A 22360-nucleotide genomic window follows, 5' to 3' on the forward strand; every position below is an offset into this window, starting at 1 on the left:
AAATTTCAAAACAGCATTTATTTGAAACAGAAATCTTTTGTAACATTATAAAAGTATTTAATGTAACTTTTAATCGCCTTTTGATTTAATGCGCCCTTGCTGAATAATAGTATTAATTTCTTCAAAAACTTTTGAAAGGTAGTGTATATGTATAATTTGTCAGGAATAATACAAGTTATTTATTATTAAATATTAAAAAACAGTTCTGCTGTTTAAAGCCATAAAAGTCTAAGTACTGGACATCCAACAAAACAAACAAATAAATAAATACTAATAAAAATAAAAATGACAATTAGTGTAGTATGTTACAATTGCCCCAAACTACCTTACAGCATTTTAATAATTACCAGTTTAATATTGTTACATCACTCTTTCACAAAGAGAGAGAGAGAGCTGTCTTACATGTAGTATAGTCTTCCTGCTGCTTCCATTTCCCTTGTCCGGTAAAAGAGAATAGTCATAAACAAGAAGTGAGAAAGTGACAGTGTTTCAAGAGTAAGTTTAAATGACAATAGTTTTGATTGCTACGTATTTTGTATTGCAATACACAGCTCACCTCTAGGGGGTGACAATGCCACATGTAGGTTACTAATTCACTAATTTTAATTGCTATAACAAAATAACACTGACACAATGTGATCCATATTATCCTGATGTAAGCCATATGATTAAGACTTGCACTAATTTTAAACTTTTCTCATGACTGTATAAAACTGTAAACTGTTTTAGCAACCAGGTATTAATTAATTAGGCCTAGTACATCGGAGTAAAAGATAAACTTTATCAGTTTTCACAATGCAAGTATAGAAATTTTATAATGGCACCTCTGCACTTGTTATTGTGTATTATGAAATAGCCCCACTGCTAAAATCTTTGAAATAAACTGATATTTAGATAAGGGTCAAATATGCGTACTAACCACGTCAGCACTTTTAAACATGTTAGTCGCTCACTTATGGAGTGACTGTGTGGAACCAAGGCATATCAAACCTCTGTGACGAGGGGAAAGAAAACATTTAAAAAAAAAGGAACAAAATGCTGGAGAAACGATGACAAAAATGACTGATGAAAAGGAAGGGTGATTATTTTTAACAGGATGTGGATAATATGTGGTATTTAGGCGAGAGGCCTTTGCCTGAATCAGTCCTCAATGACAGCTCCAGCGAATTATGAAATCAGTGAATTTTCCGCCACCCTCCTTGAACTAAAGATAATTAGCAATCACCACACAGAGCGAGAGAGGAGCGATCTATTCCTCTTCTTCCTGTATCTCTCGCCTCTTCCCCCCATTCTCCAGCGCTGTCAACTTTTCTCTCTCGAGCGCAGAGTTCCGTGTCCAAACCAATTGGCTGAATCAGCCGTAATGACAGGCTGACAAACCGTGAGCAGAAGAACACAAAAGGAAAAGTGTCACTTCATCAACCCTGCTCGACCTTGTCACCAGGCCGCCATGTAAACAGCCGCCACGGCCACGACAACCGCGCTTCCCCAGCAGCCATCATAACGGGTTATTCCTCTGCACACCCTATTGTCAATTTTTTTTTTCTTTTTGTAAAAAGTTTCCATTTCTGCGAGTATATCTTAACGGTTGATGGGCCATCTCGCAGGAGAGTAATCGTGAGGAGGGAGAGGGGGAGAGAAATATAATCAGTAATGATTCCAGCGCATGGTTCTTTATAATCAGTTGAAGACACGTCCTCTTGTGGATCATTGCATGATTATGGCCTTTGATGGGTTCATTAAGGACTCATAACTCCTCAAAGATCTTCATCGTCGGCCCTTCTCAACTCAGAATGCACTTTGCCATGCAAATCTGATGTGCATCCTTGGCCTTCAACAAGACCCGCCAGACCCCTCAAACTGCAGGCTCTCCTAACTGACTGACCTTTTAATAAAATAACTAAACCTGTTTCTATGGAATGAAAATTGCAACTGGAATGATATAATTTTAGATTTAGTACTAGCTGGTAGTAGGATTAGTAGTTGTCCATGTTGACAACTTTTTTTTAACAGATTAACCACTGAATTAGATCATCCCTATTGCTTCAACAATACATCCTCTCTCCAAAATCTGCCCATGATGTGTCAACCAACCCAAAATGTCAGCAAAAGTTGTAAAATGATAATACCTGCCTCTGCAAACAGTAAGAAAAAAAAGTCAGATGAGCAGCCCAATAAAAAATAAATGTATTTATTTATTATTAATAATATTTAATTTTTTTGTAATACCATGCATGTCCTTATTACCAGATATTACAAAAATACAATTATTTCATTATCAATTTTATAGACAGTTATAATTCAAGTTTAATTTTAAGAGTGCCCACAGCTTCCCTGCACAACCATTTAGAATGAAAATGAAGTTTGTCTCTCTTTCTGTCCGTCTTGTTCTCTAGCTCTCTCTTTCTATCTCTTCGCCACTCCTCAAAAAAGTTGCCTTTGAGTTTTTCAAAGCAAGGGTTGCCATTGAGCTCCAACAAAAGCCAAGGATAGCTGGCGATTGGACCCTGATGAGGTCCACTACCTCATTACTGACAGCCGAAAACATTTGATGCTTTTTTCCCTCCTGTTTGGGAGGAAGAGGGGTGGATTGACAGAGCCTGGCTTAAGGAGCGCTCGGTGGGAGAACTGAAAAAGAGAGGTGGCAGAGGGGGACAGGGGGGAAAGGTTGTAGTCCATTCATCTTTGTGTGTCTTACAGCCTCTGTGGGTAGGAGAAAAGAAAAGGGGGGGGTGGAAGCAGGGGCAGGGTAAAAAGAGAACGAGAGACAGCTTAAAACACTGCCTTTATGCTTTTGAGTCCAGGACGACTCCTCTTACATCAAAGTGTTTTTACCACTGCAGTGTGTCTCTCTCTCTCTCTATGTGTGTGTGTGTGCGTCTTGAGTGAATGTATTGAGAGATTAGGTGACTTAGTGAGTGTGTGTGTGAGGGAGAGAAAGATAGAGAGAGCAATGGGGGTGGTTAACGACGTGAACGCACTAATTATGCCTAATTATCTATTCCCTTTACATGTAACCGGCTTTGTTAGTTACTCAGAACGCTCTCAAAACATACTCAAAATGTTCTCACAACCTCTCCTTGCCCTGTCCAGGACTCTTAAAGAAACATCACCCTTGGAACATCTGTCTCACTTTGAAAGCGTGGACCCCCCAGACCTCCGCAGAGGCCACAGGCCACAGCCCTCGTCCTCTCCATCACAATCACTCGCTCCTCAGTCTTTGCTAATCTGCGCCTGCTAAAAACATGACTGAACAACTTTAGTGGTGACTTGGCAAAACAAAATCTTTTGAGTGACTGTTAACGAATGTCAAGGCACCTCAAATGTTGGTCGTACAGCTTATTCACACCAAAGCCAGAAGTTTTGACAGAGGAAAAACATGACTAAGATTTTAAGGCCAAAATATTGTAGTTATGCTAAAAAAATAAATTCTTAATTTAATAAACATTACCATTCAGGTTTTATTATTTTCAGAGAATGTTTGGTAGAAAAAAAATGTTTGGAAGTATTTTGTCTTTTAATGTTTCTTAGTCGTATTGGACTTGGTGTAAAAAGGCTTTTAGACATAAGATCAGATCAAAATATAAAAGCAGCAAGAGAATAGACAGCGGCATTCCTGACATCCACTTCTCTGTCCTTCTCTCTGTGAATAGTGTATATTATTAGATGTCTCTCATAGGTCTGTCTTTATTATCTGCTTCGAATTAATCAGGAGTCAGTCTGTCTAGTCAACTATTCTTCAAATACTTTAAGGTTTCGGTAAAAGTTTAGACATTTTTATGATAAAATGGATCTGAAGGAAAGCTAAGATAAGAAATATTAGAAATAGGAGGTTAACAAAAGGTCAATGGAACAATTGCAGTCATCCAACATAAACTGCCTCTTTTCATTTTTGCTCCATCTTCAAGTCATTCAATCATCATACACTCCTCCTTACCCACCAGAGACATTCACCATGAAAACACACACGCATAAGACCAAGACAACCGTATGTACCATTTACTCCAACCAAAGGAACACAGGGAACAGCAGAGAAAAGCAGTTAGCCAAAATGAAGACAGACATTTGAGCGAAAATAAGATCATCACGCCTCTATTATACTATTTTAATGTGTCTGTTGGAGCAAAAGATGAATAAAAAAATAAAATAAAATAAAACACTAGCAGGGTTTCTGCAGACTTTAACAAGTTAAATTTAAGACTTTTTAAGACCTTTTTAATACCCCCTTATATGAAATGTAAGACCTAAACCTGTAATGGAAATACACATTTTATTACATACATATACGTAATATTTAATGTGTATAAATTAAAAAGAAAACAAAATATCAATGCTGTAATAAATGGTATTTATTACTATGATATACAGTGAACTTTTCATGTCAGCAGACAATATTCCATACAAAATATATTGAGTAAAATAGCTCACTTGTCACGGTGTTATTTAACTATATCATGTTATGAATAAACTAAACAGTCTGAATAATCCTCAGTGTGTTTCTTCTGAGTTTATGTGTGCGGTCACGGTCATTTGTTCTGAAGTCTCGAGACAAACAGAGTGAGCCTCAGCAGCGCGAGCTTGTATTCTGTATTCTGCTAACTTACTGCAACTCTCTCTGATGACGCAGTAAGTAAAGTCATTAGATCCGTCAGACTGAAGATATTTTAGCGGTAATGTGACCAAAAATATTTAAGACCCATCGAATCGGAATTTAAGACATTTTAAGACTTTTTAAGGCCTTATATTAGGAAAACGTTATTTAAGACATTTTAAGACTTTTTAAGGACCCGCGGACACCCTGACTAGGAACAAAAAAGACACCATGGAAGACAAATAAGCTGCTTAAAACGTAAAAATCAGTAAGGGGTTCTGACCTTACTTGATATGAATAATTAGGGCTGCCAAATAAAAATAAATTAATCAGATATCAATATTCATTCAAAGACATACATTACTTTTCAAAAGTTTGGAGTCGGGACTTTTTTCTCTTAAGTAAGTCTCTTATGCTCATCAAGGCTGCATTTTATTTGAGTAAAAATACAGTAAAACAGTATTATTGTGAAATATTATTAGAATTTATGAGTTTAATATATTTTTTAAAATGTATTTTATTTATGCGATGCAATTTGTGCTGCTTCATATTTTTGTGGAAACCATTCATGTTTTTCAGGATTCTTTGATGAATAGAAAGTGAAAAAACAGCATTTATTTAAAATAGAAATATTTTGTAACATTACTGTAACTTTATAAATATAGAAATATATTTCAATATTATATTGTGTTTTGAAATTTTTCAAAACATTTTACATAATTAATCATACTGAATTAACGTGTTCAACTGACAGCCCTAATAGTAATATTTCGAATAATATTTTGTAGACAAATAAACATTACCACTCTGAAGAGAGATTAAGATATATAGAAGAAGAACAGTCAAGAGCCAGTGAGTGCATTTCAGTGAGTCTGTCACACATTATTAAGGTTGACCAGGCATGAGAAGAGGCACTTGGGCCACCCTAGTTACCCTGAACTGGGATCCTGGGTTGCCCCAAAACCAGATGGCTTAACAAAGAAGCTAGAGCGTTAGAGGTGCAACGCAGGGCGAGAGGTATTCAGCACTCTTACCAGGCAAGATTAACACAGGCCAGAATAGAGGGTGACTTTAAGGACCCCAGGGATTTGACAGTGACTGTGCTGGGCCACTGACCATAAAAGACCCAGGGGTCAAACTGAGAAAAATCACAACCTGAATGAAGCGTCTAGCAGCTTTTATTTTTAGCACATTATATAGAGGGGGGTCCTTTAACTATGGGGAATACTACAATATAATGTGCATTAGAAAGACATTGTACATTGTACTCAACTTCAGGCCATCCCAGATGTAGATGAGTTTTCTTCTTCATCAGAACAGATTTGGAGAAATTTTCATCATTACATCATTTGCTCACCAATGGATCCTTTGCAGTGAATGGGTGCCGTCAGAATGAGAGTCTAAACAACTGATAAAAAAACATCACAATAATCCACAAGTAATCCACACAACTCCAGTCCATAAATTAACTTCTTGCAATGTGAAAAGCTGCATGTTTGTAATAAACAAATCCATAATGAACTTATCTAACTTGAAAGGAGTCCAATATTTTTTACTAAAGGAAGCATTATTATGGATTATGGACTCCTATTTTGGCCAGAAGTAGGGGTTTAAAGTTAAAATGGGTTATTGATGGATTTGTTTCTGACAAACACAAAGCTTTTCACTTCAAAAGACAATACTTGATGGGCTCGAGTTGTGTGGACTACTTGTGGATTATTGTGATGTTTTTATCAGCTGTTTGGACTCTGATTCTGACGGCACCCATTCACTGCAGAGAATCCATTGGTGAGCAAGTAATGTAATGCTAAATTTCTCCAAATTCTCTAAATTTCTCTTCTTCAGATAAGGAAACAAACTCATCTACATCTTGGATGACCCGAGAGTTAGTAGACTGTCAGCAAATTTTCATTTTTGGGTGAACTATTCCTTTAAAAGTATGCTCAATATCTAACTAGAGAAAAAAAAGAAAAACATGGGAAGAATATGTTACCTTTTATATATTTACAGTGTCACAGCCACAAACAAGCCGCTCAATGTTAAAACACATTGAGCGTGCTCAGTGTGCTGATACCAATCAAATGTGCAAGAATGTGGCCAGCTGTAAAATGCCTGGAAATGATGGTCTGATTATTTATGATGGAAAGCTGTCGCAGGATGATGATAATTACCCAGACAGCACACAGGATAATACCAATACCTGCTTAAAATAATACAATTAACTTGCAAAGCAGATCAGAGCATTGCTGGCGTCCATGGCCGGGTGCACTTTGAAATGCAAGCAGCTTCACGCAATGCCGACCCACACCAGTCATTAAACGGCCTCCATGTCTCTCACACTCTCTCTCAGTCTGTTGCTCTCATCTCCAGGCATGATCAAAGCGGTCTTTTTTCTGTTTTGTGTGTTTTTGCAAACACATATGGGGGGTTGTGTATTTTTATCTGTGAATAAAATACATCAAAAACCAGACAGAGCAGAGGAGGAAACATGAAGAGAGAGAAAGAGAGACATGGAGATAGAATGAAAGGATAAATAAATTCACTGAGAGAATGACTTTGTCTTTACCTTGAGTACGCCAATGAAAGGCACAAAAGCAGCCCTCTGAAGCCCGTTTTTGTACAGTTCTGAGAAAGAGAGAGCACAAGAGGGAGAGATGCTGGTTAGATTCACTCTTTAGCCTCCTCATAATGTCATTTTCCATCTATGATTGGCAAATAAAGTGTCTATTGATGAAGTGAGGGACAGAGGGGGAGGAGGGACAAAAGGGACGAGGAGAGGCAGAAACTGATTTCTGTGGGCAGCGCAGGAGAAAGGCAGTACATGAAATTCATTACATTCCCAAACAATGAGCTCAAGAGAAGAAGTCTCTCTCTTTCTGCACAGACAATAAACCTGCATCACGTGAATGGAGACTTCAATTAGCCATACGGGCATGATAAACCATACACACACACACACACACACACAGATGTAAAGAGACCATGATGAGGATATGCTGCTGTCTGTGCTGTAAAAGCTTGTTTAAAGCTGACGTGGGCAAGAAAATATAAAGGAAACAGAACTGTCATAACAGAGGCATGTTGAGCTATAAACAGTCCAGTGAGACATGTTCGGCCAGTTCTCACCCAAGAAATAAAAGCATGCTATAGGGATATTACTATGAAAGAACAGATAAAGCATTTCCATAGGCATCTGGAGGCCACTTACGACAATCATTCAAGTGAGTCTTTTTTTTTTTCTCTTTTTCTTTTTTTTTCAAGAGCAATGCAAACTGGGATGACCCTCACTTACTGAGAGATATTTTAAGGCATCCTATATACTCTTTTTCCTTAACATCCACTTATAATGTTAGTCTACACTGTACAAAAACAGTAAGTCAAAGTATAAGTTGTTTAAGTTTTTCATGGCCATTTTCTCCCCCTCCAACCCTTAAAATTAAAAGGCTATTTTTGGCCGCAGTACATGCAAACTTCAATTTAAATGGTCCCTTTACCTTGTAACAGAATGTGTAAATGTGGGCAGTCATGTGCTACTTATCAGACATCAGAAAGTAGCAAAAGTTCAGAACAAGATGATTGTGCAATTTATTTAATGGAACATTTTTGAGAGTAATATATATATATATATATATATATATTACTCTCAACAATTTCCAATTTTCCATATATATTTCCATATATATATTAATTGTTATCCTTAATCCTTGTCCAGAAACATTACGAAAAACTGGAAAAATCATGGAGTTTTTGAATATTGGCCTTGAAATTAAAAAGGTTAAGAACCACTGCTTTAAGATGATTCTGCAGTAAGTCATTAATTTCAAACATTTTAAATACTGTTAAAACATCATTAAAATATTTCTAACTAAACTTTTCCTAGTTTATATCTTTGATGATTCTCAATAATCTGTTGTAGGTCATCAAATAATTTATTCATTTATATTATTAAAAAAAACACCACACAGACACATCTAGATGCTTCTGAATGAATTCTACACTCTTTTGGCAGTTTAACCATATTATCCCGGTGCATAACTAAAGGGTCATTTAAAGATTTAGGAAGTGAAGTGCACACTCCTTCACATTTGTACATCCATTTCCCTCACTCTACCTGAAGAAATGGTTTTGGACGACGACAAACATCCAAGTTCAAACACGTGAGCCTCTTTAGCGGCTCTTCAGTTCAGCATCTTTATATCAATAAACGAGCAATCTCTTTCGGTGCCATCTCTCTCCCTCCCATCTTTCATGTGTACCCGTCTATCCATTAGTCACCTAATTAAAATGGAATAAGATGGCTATTAAATTTTAGCGTAGGCTTTGTTCTCAGTGGCTGGTTAATGTCAGGAGAGGGTTTCTTTATGTAACTGCCGCTCACCGTTTTGAACTCGGCACACAAGGCCACTTCATACAACGAGACATTAGCAGCGCTCCAAGACAGAGACAGAGAAGAGAAAGGCAGAAGGAGTGTCTTATCTCTACCCTTATCACTCTCCCTCTCCAGTTTAATGTAACATCACAGCAAATTGCAAAATACGGCATCTGTTGAATCAACAATGAGGCAGAGGAAGAAAAGAGTGGGAATGGTGGAGAGAGATAAAAGACTAACTGCTCACGTTCAAGCGGGTACTATCAAATAAAGTTGCCTCGTTTTATGATGAACAGCATATAGGTGAGAAATCTTTGATGGCGTGATCATGATTTAAAGGGATAGTTCACCCAAACATGTCGCCCACATCATTTTAAACCTGTATGATTTTCTTTCTTCTGTGGAACACAAAATGAGATATTTAGAAGAATGTCCAAGCTGCTTTTTTCTTTTGACAGCTTTTGCCACCATTCACTTTTATTGAACGGAATTCAACAGCTTAGACATTCTGCTAGATAACTGCCTTTGTGTTCCACAGAAACAAAAAAAGTCATAAAGGTGAGTAAATAATGAAATAAAATTTCATTTTTTGGGTGAATTATTCCTGAAGTTACAACAAAAAGCACATAGGAAATGGTTTACTGATGAACTAAGGGTTTAAAGTTCAGATGGATGCTGTCATCGTTGTATTTCAGCCCTAAATAACACTCCTCAGATTAGTTTCATGTAATCCACCACAGAGAAGCAGCCATATTGACAGGTGTTTGAGTGCATGCAAGAAAGGAAGAGAGCAATAAAAAGCAGAAAAGGAGTGAGAGACTTTACGTGAATTATCAATAGACCTCAAACATCATGGCATCAACATACACCAAAGAGTGACTTAAAGGGGAGGTGAACTTTAAAAAGGTGTAAAAAGGAAGATCCTGACACATGAGATGGTGCAGAACTGGATTAGAACACGAAACGGATGTGTAGTTTAGGAACATGTTTTACTTTCTGGCCACACAAAAGACTGAGGAGAATGAGAACGGTACGTTGGTCTATTGTTGGGAAGTTGGTAGAGAACAATACAAGGTGAAAAAGTACAAGAGTCATGTGTGCTGTGTAGGTGACAGGTCAGTATCAGAAAACACACTTAACTCTGGAAATTGATGGAGGAAATAAAGGAATAAACTGCTTTTACTGTCAGATTTGTTTTTGTTTTTGCAAAAAGTATTATGAATTATAAAAACTCATATATATTTAAATATATAAAAAATATATTTACACTTTGGGGTCTGTAATATTTTTTGTATGTTTTTGAAAGAAGCTTCTTTCAAAGGGTGCATTTATTTGACCAAAATACAATAAAATGGTAATATTATGAAATGAAAAGAACTGATTTGTATTTTTATATTTTTTTTAATGCAATTTGTTCCTGTGATGGCAAAACTGAATTTTCAGCAGCCATTTCTCCAGTCTTCATTGTCATAAGTTCCTTCAGAAATCATTTTGATCTTCCTAATCAGAATATTTTCAGTACTCTACAGGATTTTTGAATTGAATGTGTCTTAATATAGTAAATAGGTCACTTTTCATTTCATGCTGACTTTAAAGCAACCTATAGCTACTGTTGTTTCCATTCTGTCCTCTAGGCAGGACAGTCAAACACTAAGGGAGCGAGCACAGATGTATTAGCTGAAGATGAGCAAGGCACAACTCTCTCCCCTTTGCCCTTCCTCTGCCTTGAACTAATTACCACAATTGTGTGCATGCATGTATACTTGTGTATGCGTGTACATGCGAATGAATGTGCGAAAACCAGGTGCCGTTACATTTTAAAACCAAAGCCTCGGCCAAGGTCCTTTGACATCACCCTCCCCAACACGCTCGCACACAGACGCAGGACAGACACAAAGCCACTCCACCTGACTGTAAAATGACCACACAGAGCCGCGGCTTTCTGCTAGAGACAAGGACAAGTGGCCAAAGCACTGAAAAAGGTAAATAATTGAATACATAAATAAATAAATAAATAAACAGCGTTTTGAGGTAAAATCAGTGGCACAATGACAGCCAGATGGCCACACAGAGACAAATACATACACACAGATGCGCTCCCATTGTGCTCTTGAGGGCCTGGCATGGCTGTCCCTGAATCTCAGAAGCGAGAGGATGAGTGGTTCTTTCATTATTATCATTTTCATCATCATCATTCATTATTATCATTTAAACGTTGCCTTTTTCACAGCGGCGAGCTGTTGCCTCACACACATCTGCAGCAACACTGGGGCTGCTGACCCTCCCCTGACAAAAAGAGCCCTTTAGTCAATAACACACAATGAGATCGACCATGGTCTGCTCTCATCTTCTCCCACGTTTCTGATACTTTTTCAGTGGTGAAATACATTTAGTCAACACGCATATAGAGTTTCTTCTTGCTTCGCATTAATACTTTATCAGCGTTTGCATATCTGGCAACGAGGAGCCAAATTTGGGGCTGGGGATGTTTTTGTCATGTAGAAGATCTCCTCATTCACTGAGCTCTACTATTCTAAGAAGGACACACTTATGACTGCCATACCCCGCAGCATATGTTGTTTTTCTTATATTGAAGTGTCTCCCTTTTTTGCATATTAAACCTTCGGCCCCATCAAACCCAATTAGCATCTTCTATAGTGGCCTTACGTGCGACAAGGTGGAGGGCGTGCGTGTGTGTTGTCGGAAGGGTGGTCGGTTACAAAGACGAGGTGCTACGACATAAATTGGATCACATTTCCTTTAACCGTCCTCTATTCTTCATTTCAAAGGAGTCATTTAATTATGACCTTTTCATCCGTCCTGTATTTGTTTTTTGTTTGTCGCACAGGCACCGCAACACTCATGTGTGAGTGTGTACACACACACACACACTTTTAGTCTCGGGGTATTGATTGCCAGGTTGAGTGCAAGAAAGCCTTCTGTGTGGCGTTGTTGCGGACGACAGCAAAAACAACGGCACGGATATTCAAATGAGCATCCAATTACGCCAGCAAAGAGTCACTTTTGTGTGGCGCACACGGGTGCCAAATTGCACTCTTTTGATCTTAAACCTTTACTTACACAACTCTGTCGATGAGTAATTTCACCCGGCGACTGACAGGGGCCTGAGACAATGCCTCAAGCGGTTTCTGCTCGCTCCTTCCTCTTTCTATATCTCTCTTGGTCCTTCTCTCAATGCCTTGCATTCATTAAGGGAGTGGAGAGGGACAAAAGGGGAAGGCTACAAATTACTGATAATGATGCCGGACTAATGAAGAGAATGGAGAAATTTCATTAGCATTTAAGAGGCATGGATACATGCGACCCGCCATAGTCGCTCTCCATTACCCCTCACTCAAGGAAGCAAGAGGGGCCGTCTGAAACTCGATGCCTCATTTGCATGCTTAAGTGGCAGTGGCTCCTGATTGGTAAGGGGCTGTCAGCTTCTCATTTATGCATCATAAACAAAATCTGTGTGCTTTCCATATTGCCGCTAGCGACGATTGGCGAGCAGATTGACAGAAGGTAGGCTTTCAGGCAATAATAACTAAATAAATATATGAAAAAACTAAACTAAATAAATATATGAAAGCGTTTAGCTCTGAGGTAAACATTTCAATTCAAAAGCAGTTAATAAAAAGAGCAGTCCTTCATCCTTAAGCAGTGAGAGAATGAGCACAGGGACTCAGAAATGAAGTCTACACAGGTTAGTTGAGTACTGTGTGTAATATTAATAAGATAACTGGACATTTTTAGAAAGCAATAAATACCACACTGATTCTGAACCAGAGAATACAAAAACTAGATAATAGCTAATATGCATATTATTCTGTAAGGAAAATATTGATTACCGATTGAGAAATGGGCTGATTTCTGGGTTTAAATTGGCAAAAATTTCATTTTATACATCTTTATGGGTTTGCGAAGAATAGTTTTCGGTTTAATTCTAGCTTTTTTCTCATCTGGATTATCTGTGGCCTCAGCAGGTGTTTTCAGCTTTGTGTGACGGTATCTGACTCCACTAGATGGCTCCAAAATGAACAAGCCTTATATCTATGAAGAGCTATTCCACACTCTAGTCAGATGTACTACATCATTATACACATACCATCAGCATGCTGATTCTTACTTACAATATTATATTTGGGATTTCTGCAGCTCACATTATTTCCCTCACTCATCCACGGTCACACAGAAAATATGCATTAAATTGCATCTTAGAAATTTTTCAACAATTTCACAAACTCTTCACCCTCCCAATTTCCCTACTCCTGCCCTCACCTGAAACTCATCAAAGCATAGGAGACAGGTTTCCTCTGCGATCTCCATAGCAACCGGAAAGATGGGGTCATACATTGTCATTTTACCAATCCGTCGCTTTGGCAGGCTCTGTTTCAGTTTGTGGATCCCTGAATGCAATGCACAAATTAAAGTCAATACAAATAAATGCTAATGCTCTCAAAACTTAAATGAAAATAAATTTTGATCTCAAATAAATCTATTCTACTTTATGCTGTTATTTTCCTCAAATGTTATTCATGCATGATAACAAGAATATTTGTTTGCTACTTGTACAAATACAAAATAGTACTACTTTATATTGATTAATATGGAATGAGGTAAATATACCATACAGATCAAAGGTTTGGGGTCAATTTTTTAAATTCATTTTATTTTGCAAAGATACATTCAACTGATCAAATGTGAAAGACATATTTTTACAAAAAGATTTCTATTTCAAATAAATGTTGTTCTTTTGAACTTTTTATTCATCAAATAGTCCTGAAAGAAAAAAAGGTATGATAGTTTCCACAAAAAGTATTAAGCAGCACAAAATTGATAAGAATAAGAAATATTTCTTGAGCATCAAATCAGCATATTAGAATGAATTCTGAAGTATCATGTGACACTGAAGACTGCAGTGAAGGCTGCTGAAAATTCAGCTTTGCCATCACAGGAATAAATTACATTTTAGCATGTATTAAAATAAAAAAATATTTTTAATAAAACTTTTAAAATATATGTTTTAATTGTGACCAATATGACTAATTTCTCCTGTATTTTTGGTCAAATAAGTGCAGCCTGGGTGGACCCAGAACAAAAAACTTCATTCAAAAACGTTTAAAAATCTCACCGACACCAAACTTTTGAATGGTTGTGTATATGACCTTTCATGATGTGTCCACACTTGGTTCACCTTGGTTTAGTTAGAACTTACTTCTATGTACATCTAACATGAATGCATTGAAATGAACCCTGTTTTTTCTTCTGCTTTTCACAAATGAATAAAAAAGGTCCATCAGCATTGTTTTCCCAGTGCCTGTTGATTATGAAACAAAAACAGAATAAGCATTGATTGGCCTCTCCAATGTAAAGTCCAGTCCAATCCCTCCAAACTCAATGCATGTTTAAAATGACTAATCATTTTGTGGCCATAGCTAAAAAAAAAAAGAACTCAAGCTTACCAACATCACCATGGATATAGTAACCACGAGGAGGATGTGGCTTTGTTTGGGGACTCCTGTGAAACAAGAACAAATATACTGTAATCATCTTCTTCAAAGCTGTAAAAAGCTTGTTTGCTTAATTCAGCACATTTAACCTACATAGCTCATATCATAAAACAAATGCATAAAAATGCACAAATGCAAATATCATAAAAACACCTGAAGGTTTGCTTTTGTCTCCCGCTAAGAAAGAAAATACATTTTCAGGTAAGAGTCAGATTAAGAGTCCCCTTGACTTGAAATTTCCAAACAATGTCAGCGTTGCATTCAACTTTAAGAGTACAAGGGGTTTGATGAGCCAGTCCAGAACTGTCTGTGGCTGCAAACAATTGATTATTCAGGAAAGACAGAGAGCCGACATCCTTATCCCCGTATTCAGATTTTTTTCTGGTGGGGTGAATGCTGTTTGAGCACGCAGTGAAGCGCAGCGTTCTTGGATGACAGCGTGTGACTTCTCACTGACTTCCAGAACTCTCTGTAGCTCGTTATTGTGGCTGGTGGCAGTGGTCCAGTCACAGTAGAGTGGACAAACACAGTGAAGAGACTGAGAGAGAGCGGACACAGGCCCTGTCAGGGACGGGTCCACAAGGTGGAGTCATGCTCTACACTTTCACAGGACGCAGCCAAGGGGAAAAAGTTCACATGCCAACACTCTTAGTTAGAAACGCTCTGTTTTCCACTCTCTATCACAAATGAACTGTTATTTGCTCTGGTAATGCTTTAGATAAACAATGACTTTGGGATTTTAATAAATTTTTTGGAAATAACTTTGGGTATTATAATAAACGATTAACTTTTAAATGAAAAGAATGCATTTATTCATCCCTTGCACTGTTCAATTCACCCTACGCACAAAGTGTTTCGCCTTTTTTGTCCTAAATAATCACCACAAGAGCACATCGCTGTACATGTTTATGTTTATTTCCCCTTATTAAAAGTGGAGCTGGGAATCTCTTTCCCAGACAATAGCGACCTCTCATTACTGAGGCGAGGGATAGGTGGGGTGTCCTGACTCAGTAGGGGGCTGTGCTGTGATCCAGCAAGTGCTTGGTCTGGTCTTTCCTCCCACTCTCCACCGCCACAAACACAAACAGGCTGAAGCTGCTTTGACCTACAAATAACAGTCCCACAGCAAATTAGGCAATGGCACAGTGCAAGCGCTGGGGTCTGACTGAAGGTTGGACTGCTAAGCTTTTTCTTCATTGTAAACATTCAAAGAATGCATTGCTCAGTTACGCACATACAAACCACACCTCCTGTGTGTCATTAACATCTCTGTCTTCTTTTTCATTTGAGTTTACTTTATTCTCCAGTTCTGAGGTGGGTTGACTCTGTAAACAGTCTTTAGGTTGAGGGAGAAGGATCGGGATGTTGGTATAGTCTGTCATCACTCTGTTTAACTGTCCTAACTGAAGAAGTGCAGCTCTCTGTTGAGCGTCCTCTCGCAGTGACCCGGAGAGGACAAGGCTGTCATAGTGGCTGATGAGTCCACTATGAACAGCCCAAGGTGCTGACGTAGATGTATGTCCTGCAAAAAACGTTGAACACTGTTAAGAAAGAAAAATATGTTGATAAACATTTATTTGACATCTATTTAGAAAATATTTTTTACAGTGCTTATATCACATAATACTTGATAATAATTCCTTAATAATTCACATTAAGACTTTGTGAAGATGTTGTATTTGATGAATGCAGAACAACAGAACCAAAAAAACAGCTATTATGTGTGACATAACTTCTTTTTTTTTCTTGATTACGAACAAATGTATATGGCAAGAGAATAATTTTAGCATGAGTAAAAGATGACCATTTAAATTTGTGGGTGAACTATACATTTTAGGCAAAACATACAAGTGGCCACATCTTGAAATAAAATATGGTCATAATATAGATGATAATGAAATAATAATAAATGCTTAATCAAAAAAAAAAAAAGCCATACTGCCCAACACCTTCAAATTTAAAAGATTGTTCAATAGGAGACATTTAAACTTTATTATATATTTTTTTTAAATAAAAAAAAAATTTATTACTAGATTTAAAATTTGGGAAAGATTCAAGAAATATGTTATTATATGTAAAATAATACAGCACACTACAAAGTTCGACACCCTGGTTATTAGTTTTTAAATAATAATAATAATAATAAACTCTCTGTCTCTCTTTCTCTCTAAGATAGATATTAAGAATTATGACGTAAATGATTTCCCGCAGTTATCACGTGTTATCAGCGCTGTCCATATGACAGGAGAGGAGAGTATTCATGCTCACCTCTACCCTCCTTAAACACTTGACTTCACACCAAACTCCTTTCGACAAACCTAGCTTTTTGTGTGTAATTCTTATAAGGCATCTCGTTGTCCACCGCAACGCGTATGCCGCCATGTTGATTCAAAACCTAATAACTTTATTGAGCTCTGTAGTCTGTACACTGACACCTTGATATCCCTTAATGTAGATCAGACTATGGTGTTCTTTCAGGTTTATGTAAGTTACATTATATAAGAAATCTATAATGTAACAAACACGTTACATTACATAAGAAATGTGTCTTTATAAATATAAACTGAGGCAAAACCTAAATCATCTCTCATTCGTGAATAAATGCGAGATATTATACTGCAGGCGGTTATAGTAATTGAGAACCTATAGCATATTTTTAACATTACAGATTTACAAATAGTGCACTGTTATTGCTTTGACAGCACTTAGAATGCTGTCACGTGAGCTTGAATAAATGACAAATATCACTGTTCAAAAGTTGGACATTACAGACGTTCTCCAAAAACTGCATTGTACTTGCTTTGCTAACATTTATCCAATCACAGCTCAGAGTATTTTGGCACGTGACTGTATAAACGCTAGGCATTACTCTACGGACGGTTATAAATAGTAATTTATATTATAACCTATAACATTTTCGACTTCACAAATGTAGCCTGCCCTACACTAAAAAGTACACTCTACTTGCTATGACAGCTTCTATCCAATCAAAGCACGCACAGGGATAGTACCACGTGACCGTGTTGGTATGTCACATGTCAGCTGTTCCTCAGCTGATCGGAAGTGCAATCGATAGCCGCTTGTTTGCTCAAACCTATAACTGAAAGCCATGGCTGAGGCCATAGCAGATACGAGAAGGCTGTATACTAAACCACAAAACCTGAGCGATGCGTATGGGCCACCGAGTAACTTTCTAGAGATTGATGTTTCCAACCCCGAGACGGTTGGCGTCGGTCGGAACAGGTTCACGACATATGAGATCAGACTGAAGGTGAGCAGCCAGTGCTGGCCTGACCAGACATCACACTCTCGGGCACACTGACCTGATCAGACTGATGCTTAAATACATTCTTAATGCGATTATAATGAGTGCCGATGGTATAGATCATAGTGTAGTGTGGCTCACATTAGTTAATAATTCCATGACTTCTGTTGACTTGCGCGTCCAGGTATAACTTTGTAAAACTTGATGGCTTGCTAAATATTTCCATGACAGTGTAACTGTTCAGCTTGGTTTTGATTTTGATTTAGCAAAGCATTGAGCACACCCTCATGTTTTTCAAACCCATATAACTTTCTTTCTTCACTGGAAAACAAAAGTAGATGTGACTGATGCTGTCATTGTGCCTATTACAATTCACTTTCATTGAATGGAAATCAGGTTCATTGAAAGGTGGCTGAAGCTGGCAGTTGTTAACATTCTGCTTAACATCTCCTTTCTTTTGTGTTCACTAATAAGAATGAATACAGGTTTGGATCAAAATGAGGGTGATGACCGATTATTCAGGTTTTGGTGAACTATCCCTTTAATTTTTCCATTTGGCACTGACCTAAATATTTTGTTAAGCCTGACTGTGTAATGATCAACTAAAGTACGTTGTGCAGTCGAGTACGTAGTTAAGTTGGTATGTGTACAATTGGCATGAGAGAGTTTTGAGACGAGTGTTTCAAGCAATTTCCACTTAGATCTCAAGCATATAGTCTGTGTGACCACACCCCTTTGTGTAAGGCCAAGATAATGGTGCTTATGATGATAATGATGAACCTGGTTAACGCTAAAGTGCTGTGCTCATCTTCTTTATCAAGTGAGACCTTTCAGTTTGCTAGTTCAAATGCTTTATTTACTTCAAATTTTCTTGTTCTTGTTCTCACATGCGCCTTATTCGAACAGGAATTGGTTTTACGCTTTTTTTTTTTTAAGTTGTCTTACGATTAAATTCTTCTGAAGCCGCTGTGTAGATTATGGTTATAGCATCAATTTTCCACACTTACACACACCATTCCTAAGGCATGAGTCAGCTTGCCCATATTTGTGCTGATAAAATGCATACCGTCATGGTTTGTTGGCCAAATTATTTTGAATGCTAGAGGAAGTTTATAACAGTGAGACAAAGACACATGTGGCTTCCATCTGCTTTGCATATGTGAGTGTTTGTGCACTGTTATGCATGGAATTAACCTTTCGACAGATAAAATGACTGACAGGCCAAATAGCATGCAAACCTCCCAAATTCCCACTGTTATGGTAAAAAGGTGAAGTTACGTTACATGTAATTTGAATTCTAGGTATCCAGAGACAGCTAAAATTGCAAATGTTGAATGTTCGTCCAAAAGCAAAACATCTCTATGCTTACATAAAGAAAAGGAAAGTAGACTACAGTATGGTGAATGTTTTGAGGATCTATCATTAGTATGATAGTAAATCATGTAATATGATAAAAGAGAAGACAGAGAAAAAAATTCCTCAGTTTTATTCAGATGCCCAGACGATACAATTTGGTGCAGTTGCTGATATTAATATGCCTAAAAAGTAAGATGAATTCTGATTACTTACTACTTACAAGCTTCTAGCATTATATTTAGTGTTTCAACACTATACTTTGCTTTCTGTTTTACATTACTTCAAATTGCTTGTGCTTTCTGTTTTAAATTACTTCAAATGCATGAGAAACAAATCAGTTACATCAAAATCATCAGGTAGGCCAAATCAGAAAGCAAGCTGACTCATGTCATCATTTTGTTTCCAGGGGCATACAGTATCTGCCCCTGAAAAGCAGTGGGTCAGTTGGTGTAAGTAGTGTAATTCTTCCAGGGTTTTCCCTGCATAGAGAATTATGAGGTGGCCACATCGGGCAAATTTTTTGCTACCTCTGGTTGTTGACAAACTCAGACAGGCAGTCATGTGCAAGTGTCACTGAACAGTATCCATTAGGGCTTTTAGTCCAAAAGTGTGCATATCTGGAGAAATACTGATATCTTTACACATATTTAATTTATATTTCTTTAGACAGAATCATAATTTCTGTTCATTTTAGACTGAATTATGCGATCTGATGAGCATTCGCGGCATCCAGCACTGTCTCATATGTTTTCTCTTCCGCTATCGCTGTTTTGACTTAGAGGAAGCATATGTCATATGTCACTCATTGTGTGTTCATAACCCTCTCTGTCTCTTTCGATGACGAGCTTCCATTACACTTCCGCATTGTGTTCTGTACACACAGCAAGCCCAGAGAAACGTGAAGCTAATAAACGCACTATTATGATAGTATATTCATTATTTTCATAACAATAAAGAATGTTTACATGAGAAATGATAGTGATTAGCTTAATATAAATGGCTACAAATAACTTATTTCAACAACATTATATGACTAAAATCCACATTAGATCGCAATTGTAAGTTATTACAAACACTCAATGGTGGTTTGAAGTGAGATTTGGGTGAAATCGTAGTATTAATTAATCTTATGAATAGTCTTATGTAACTTGATGCTAATGTTAGCTCTGATACACCTGTTACCCTTAGGGCTGCACGATAAATCGAAATGGAATCGAGATCGCGATTCGACAGAAGCTGCGATTGTCATGCGTATCTTTCAGTGAAGCACGGTTCTGTGATCAGCCCTGCTGTGATTAAATTTCATGATGTATTCTATCAAAAAATTTATGTAAAGTTGTAAGAAAATATTTTGTTTTCTAGAAAGACACTTTTTAATAAGTGGATAAATGTATATTGGATCAAAGCGGTGTGGACCAGGAGACTGTAATGAGTGGATCAAGATTTTCAATTTCATGCAGTGTTTAACGGTCTGATGTTATGTTTATGTTCACCTACACTGTAAAAGGGCCCCTTTTAGCTGTTTAGATGTTGTATTTAATTTAATGTTCATCAGGTTTTTTTTTTTTTTGTTTCATCTAATAATTAGAACATCTAAAGTATGTTGCGTGTAAAAAGTGTTTGCTTCTGCCAGTTAAAGGGTGGGTACAATATGTGCATGATCAGGATGGTACCAATTCCGCCTCATTTTGAGCCAGGAAAACCCTGTTTTCCCTATAGTTTTTAGAAGATTGCTAGAACTAAGCATAAAATTTTGCAGCTCTCAGTTGTCCTCAGTATTTTATCTGGACTCATATTTGTCCAGACATGCTGTTGTTTTCTAAGAGGCGTTTATGTTCTACTGATGTATCCAACTGTATCAGGTGCCGGATAACTGTCTGTACTTCCACTGGTAGTCACACAATGCATTTCTTTTAATTTGCATTAAGTTAAACTCAACTTTGAACTTATTGCTAATGGTCGAAGTTGCTCAAATTGCAGAAATCACCAGAAATAACTTTGTTACTGTGTGTGAACGTCTCTTTGGCAAGAATACATTTGACCTTGGTGTGGGTGTGTGGCCCAGTTAGAAGTCATCCTAGTGGTTAAAGATTTAGGTTGGTAAACAAAAGATTGCACTGACTATTGTGCACTCGCTGTCCCTGCAGCTTAACATTGCAACATTACCTGAAAGTAGTGGAAACAAATTTCACAGTTCTCAGTTGTTCGTTGGTCTACAATTGTGTTCTATTCTCTGTTCTATTTTATTTATTTCTTGACACATTTGTATTAATACTCAAAGTAGGGGTGGGCGCTATACCAGTATGAAAGTGAGTACCGGTATTATGTTGTTCCATGATATAGATTTTGCTATATCGTGGATACCTTTATATATTCATGAATTCAAATTTTGCATTTATATAGTTTTGATTAATTTGGAACGCTTTGCAAATTTGAACACAAATGACAATAAAGAGTCAAGGCTGAACATTTTTGCCCTCTGTGCAACGCCGTACTACACAGGCATTAGTAATCAAACACCATAGAGCATCGTAACAGGCCACATTAATAGAGCACAAATCGCCTACTCCAGTGGTTCCCAAACTGAGGGATAGTGTACAGTCAGCAGATTATTTTGCAAAAGAAACCTCTGCAGGGTGGTAAAGACTACACTGCGTAATTTCCAGCTTATCATGCGGCCACTTGCCTGATAAGCAAATAATTGAACGCAAACTATTAATTTGACATTTTAATTACCTCAACATGACTCGCAGTACCCGCTTGAGCGCTCCGTTATCAGTTGTAGCAGTTGTGGTTGTATCAATAACAGACCACTAGATGGTGTTATTGAAGAATCAGAGTTGTATTGCATGGAGCCATGTAGAAATATTAAAGGGGTCATATGATGTTGCTAAAAAGAACATTATTTTGTGTATTTTGTGTAATGAAATGTGTTTATGCTGTTTAAAATAAAAAATCAGTTAAAAAAAAACATTATTTTCCACATACTGTACATTATTGTTTCTCCTGTGTGCTCCGCCTTTATGAAATGCGTCGATTTTTACAAAGCTCATCGGTCTGAAAAGCGAGGTGTGCTCTGATTGGCCAGCTATCCAGTGCATTGTGATTGGCCAAATACCTCAAGCGTGTGACGGAAATGTTACGCCCCTTACCATACTGTGATGCCGTCTTCCGGCACGACCAGACAAAACCAATAAAACCCATTACAAACAAGGCATTTGTTGCATCCAGTGGGGACATAATTACAGATTATAATGACTTATACT

At 37.4% G+C, this 22360-nt stretch overlaps 2 protein-coding genes across 2 annotated transcripts in view; one reads left to right on the forward strand and one right to left on the reverse strand.

The window, feature by feature from the left end:
• The window catches only part of LOC107726402 (lactation elevated protein 1 homolog B-like), a 26287-nt gene extending 9432 nt beyond the window's left edge, over positions 1-16855 (reverse strand). The window contains exons 1-10 of the mRNA XM_016535959.1: positions 16748-16855; positions 15716-16014; positions 14426-14481; positions 14179-14280; positions 13242-13369; positions 12213-12228; positions 7158-7216; positions 6516-6520; positions 1906-1932; positions 403-453 (exon numbers count right to left, since the gene is read on the reverse strand). Of these exons, the coding sequence (XP_016391445.1) occupies positions 403-453; positions 1906-1932; positions 6516-6520; positions 7158-7216; positions 12213-12228; positions 13242-13369; positions 14179-14280; positions 14426-14481; positions 15716-16014; positions 16748-16855 (851 nt within the window). The remainder of the gene's footprint in view (positions 1-402; positions 454-1905; positions 1933-6515; positions 6521-7157; positions 7217-12212; positions 12229-13241; positions 13370-14178; positions 14281-14425; positions 14482-15715; positions 16015-16747) is intronic.
• A 642-nt stretch (positions 16856-17497) lies between these two features.
• The window catches only part of LOC107726474 (sorting nexin-3-like), a 26869-nt gene continuing 22006 nt past the window's right edge, over positions 17498-22360 (forward strand). Inside the window, exon 1 of the mRNA XM_016536069.1 lies at positions 17498-17744. Within this exon, the coding sequence (XP_016391555.1) occupies positions 17583-17744 (162 nt within the window). The 5' untranslated portion in view covers positions 17498-17582. The remainder of the gene's footprint in view (positions 17745-22360) is intronic.

The sequence above is a fragment of the Sinocyclocheilus rhinocerous genome, unplaced genomic scaffold, assembly GCF_001515625.1.
Source record: "Sinocyclocheilus rhinocerous isolate Xijiao unplaced genomic scaffold, SAMN03320098_v1.1 scaffold605, whole genome shotgun sequence".
Taxonomy (NCBI): Eukaryota; Metazoa; Chordata; class Actinopteri; order Cypriniformes; family Cyprinidae; genus Sinocyclocheilus; species Sinocyclocheilus rhinocerous.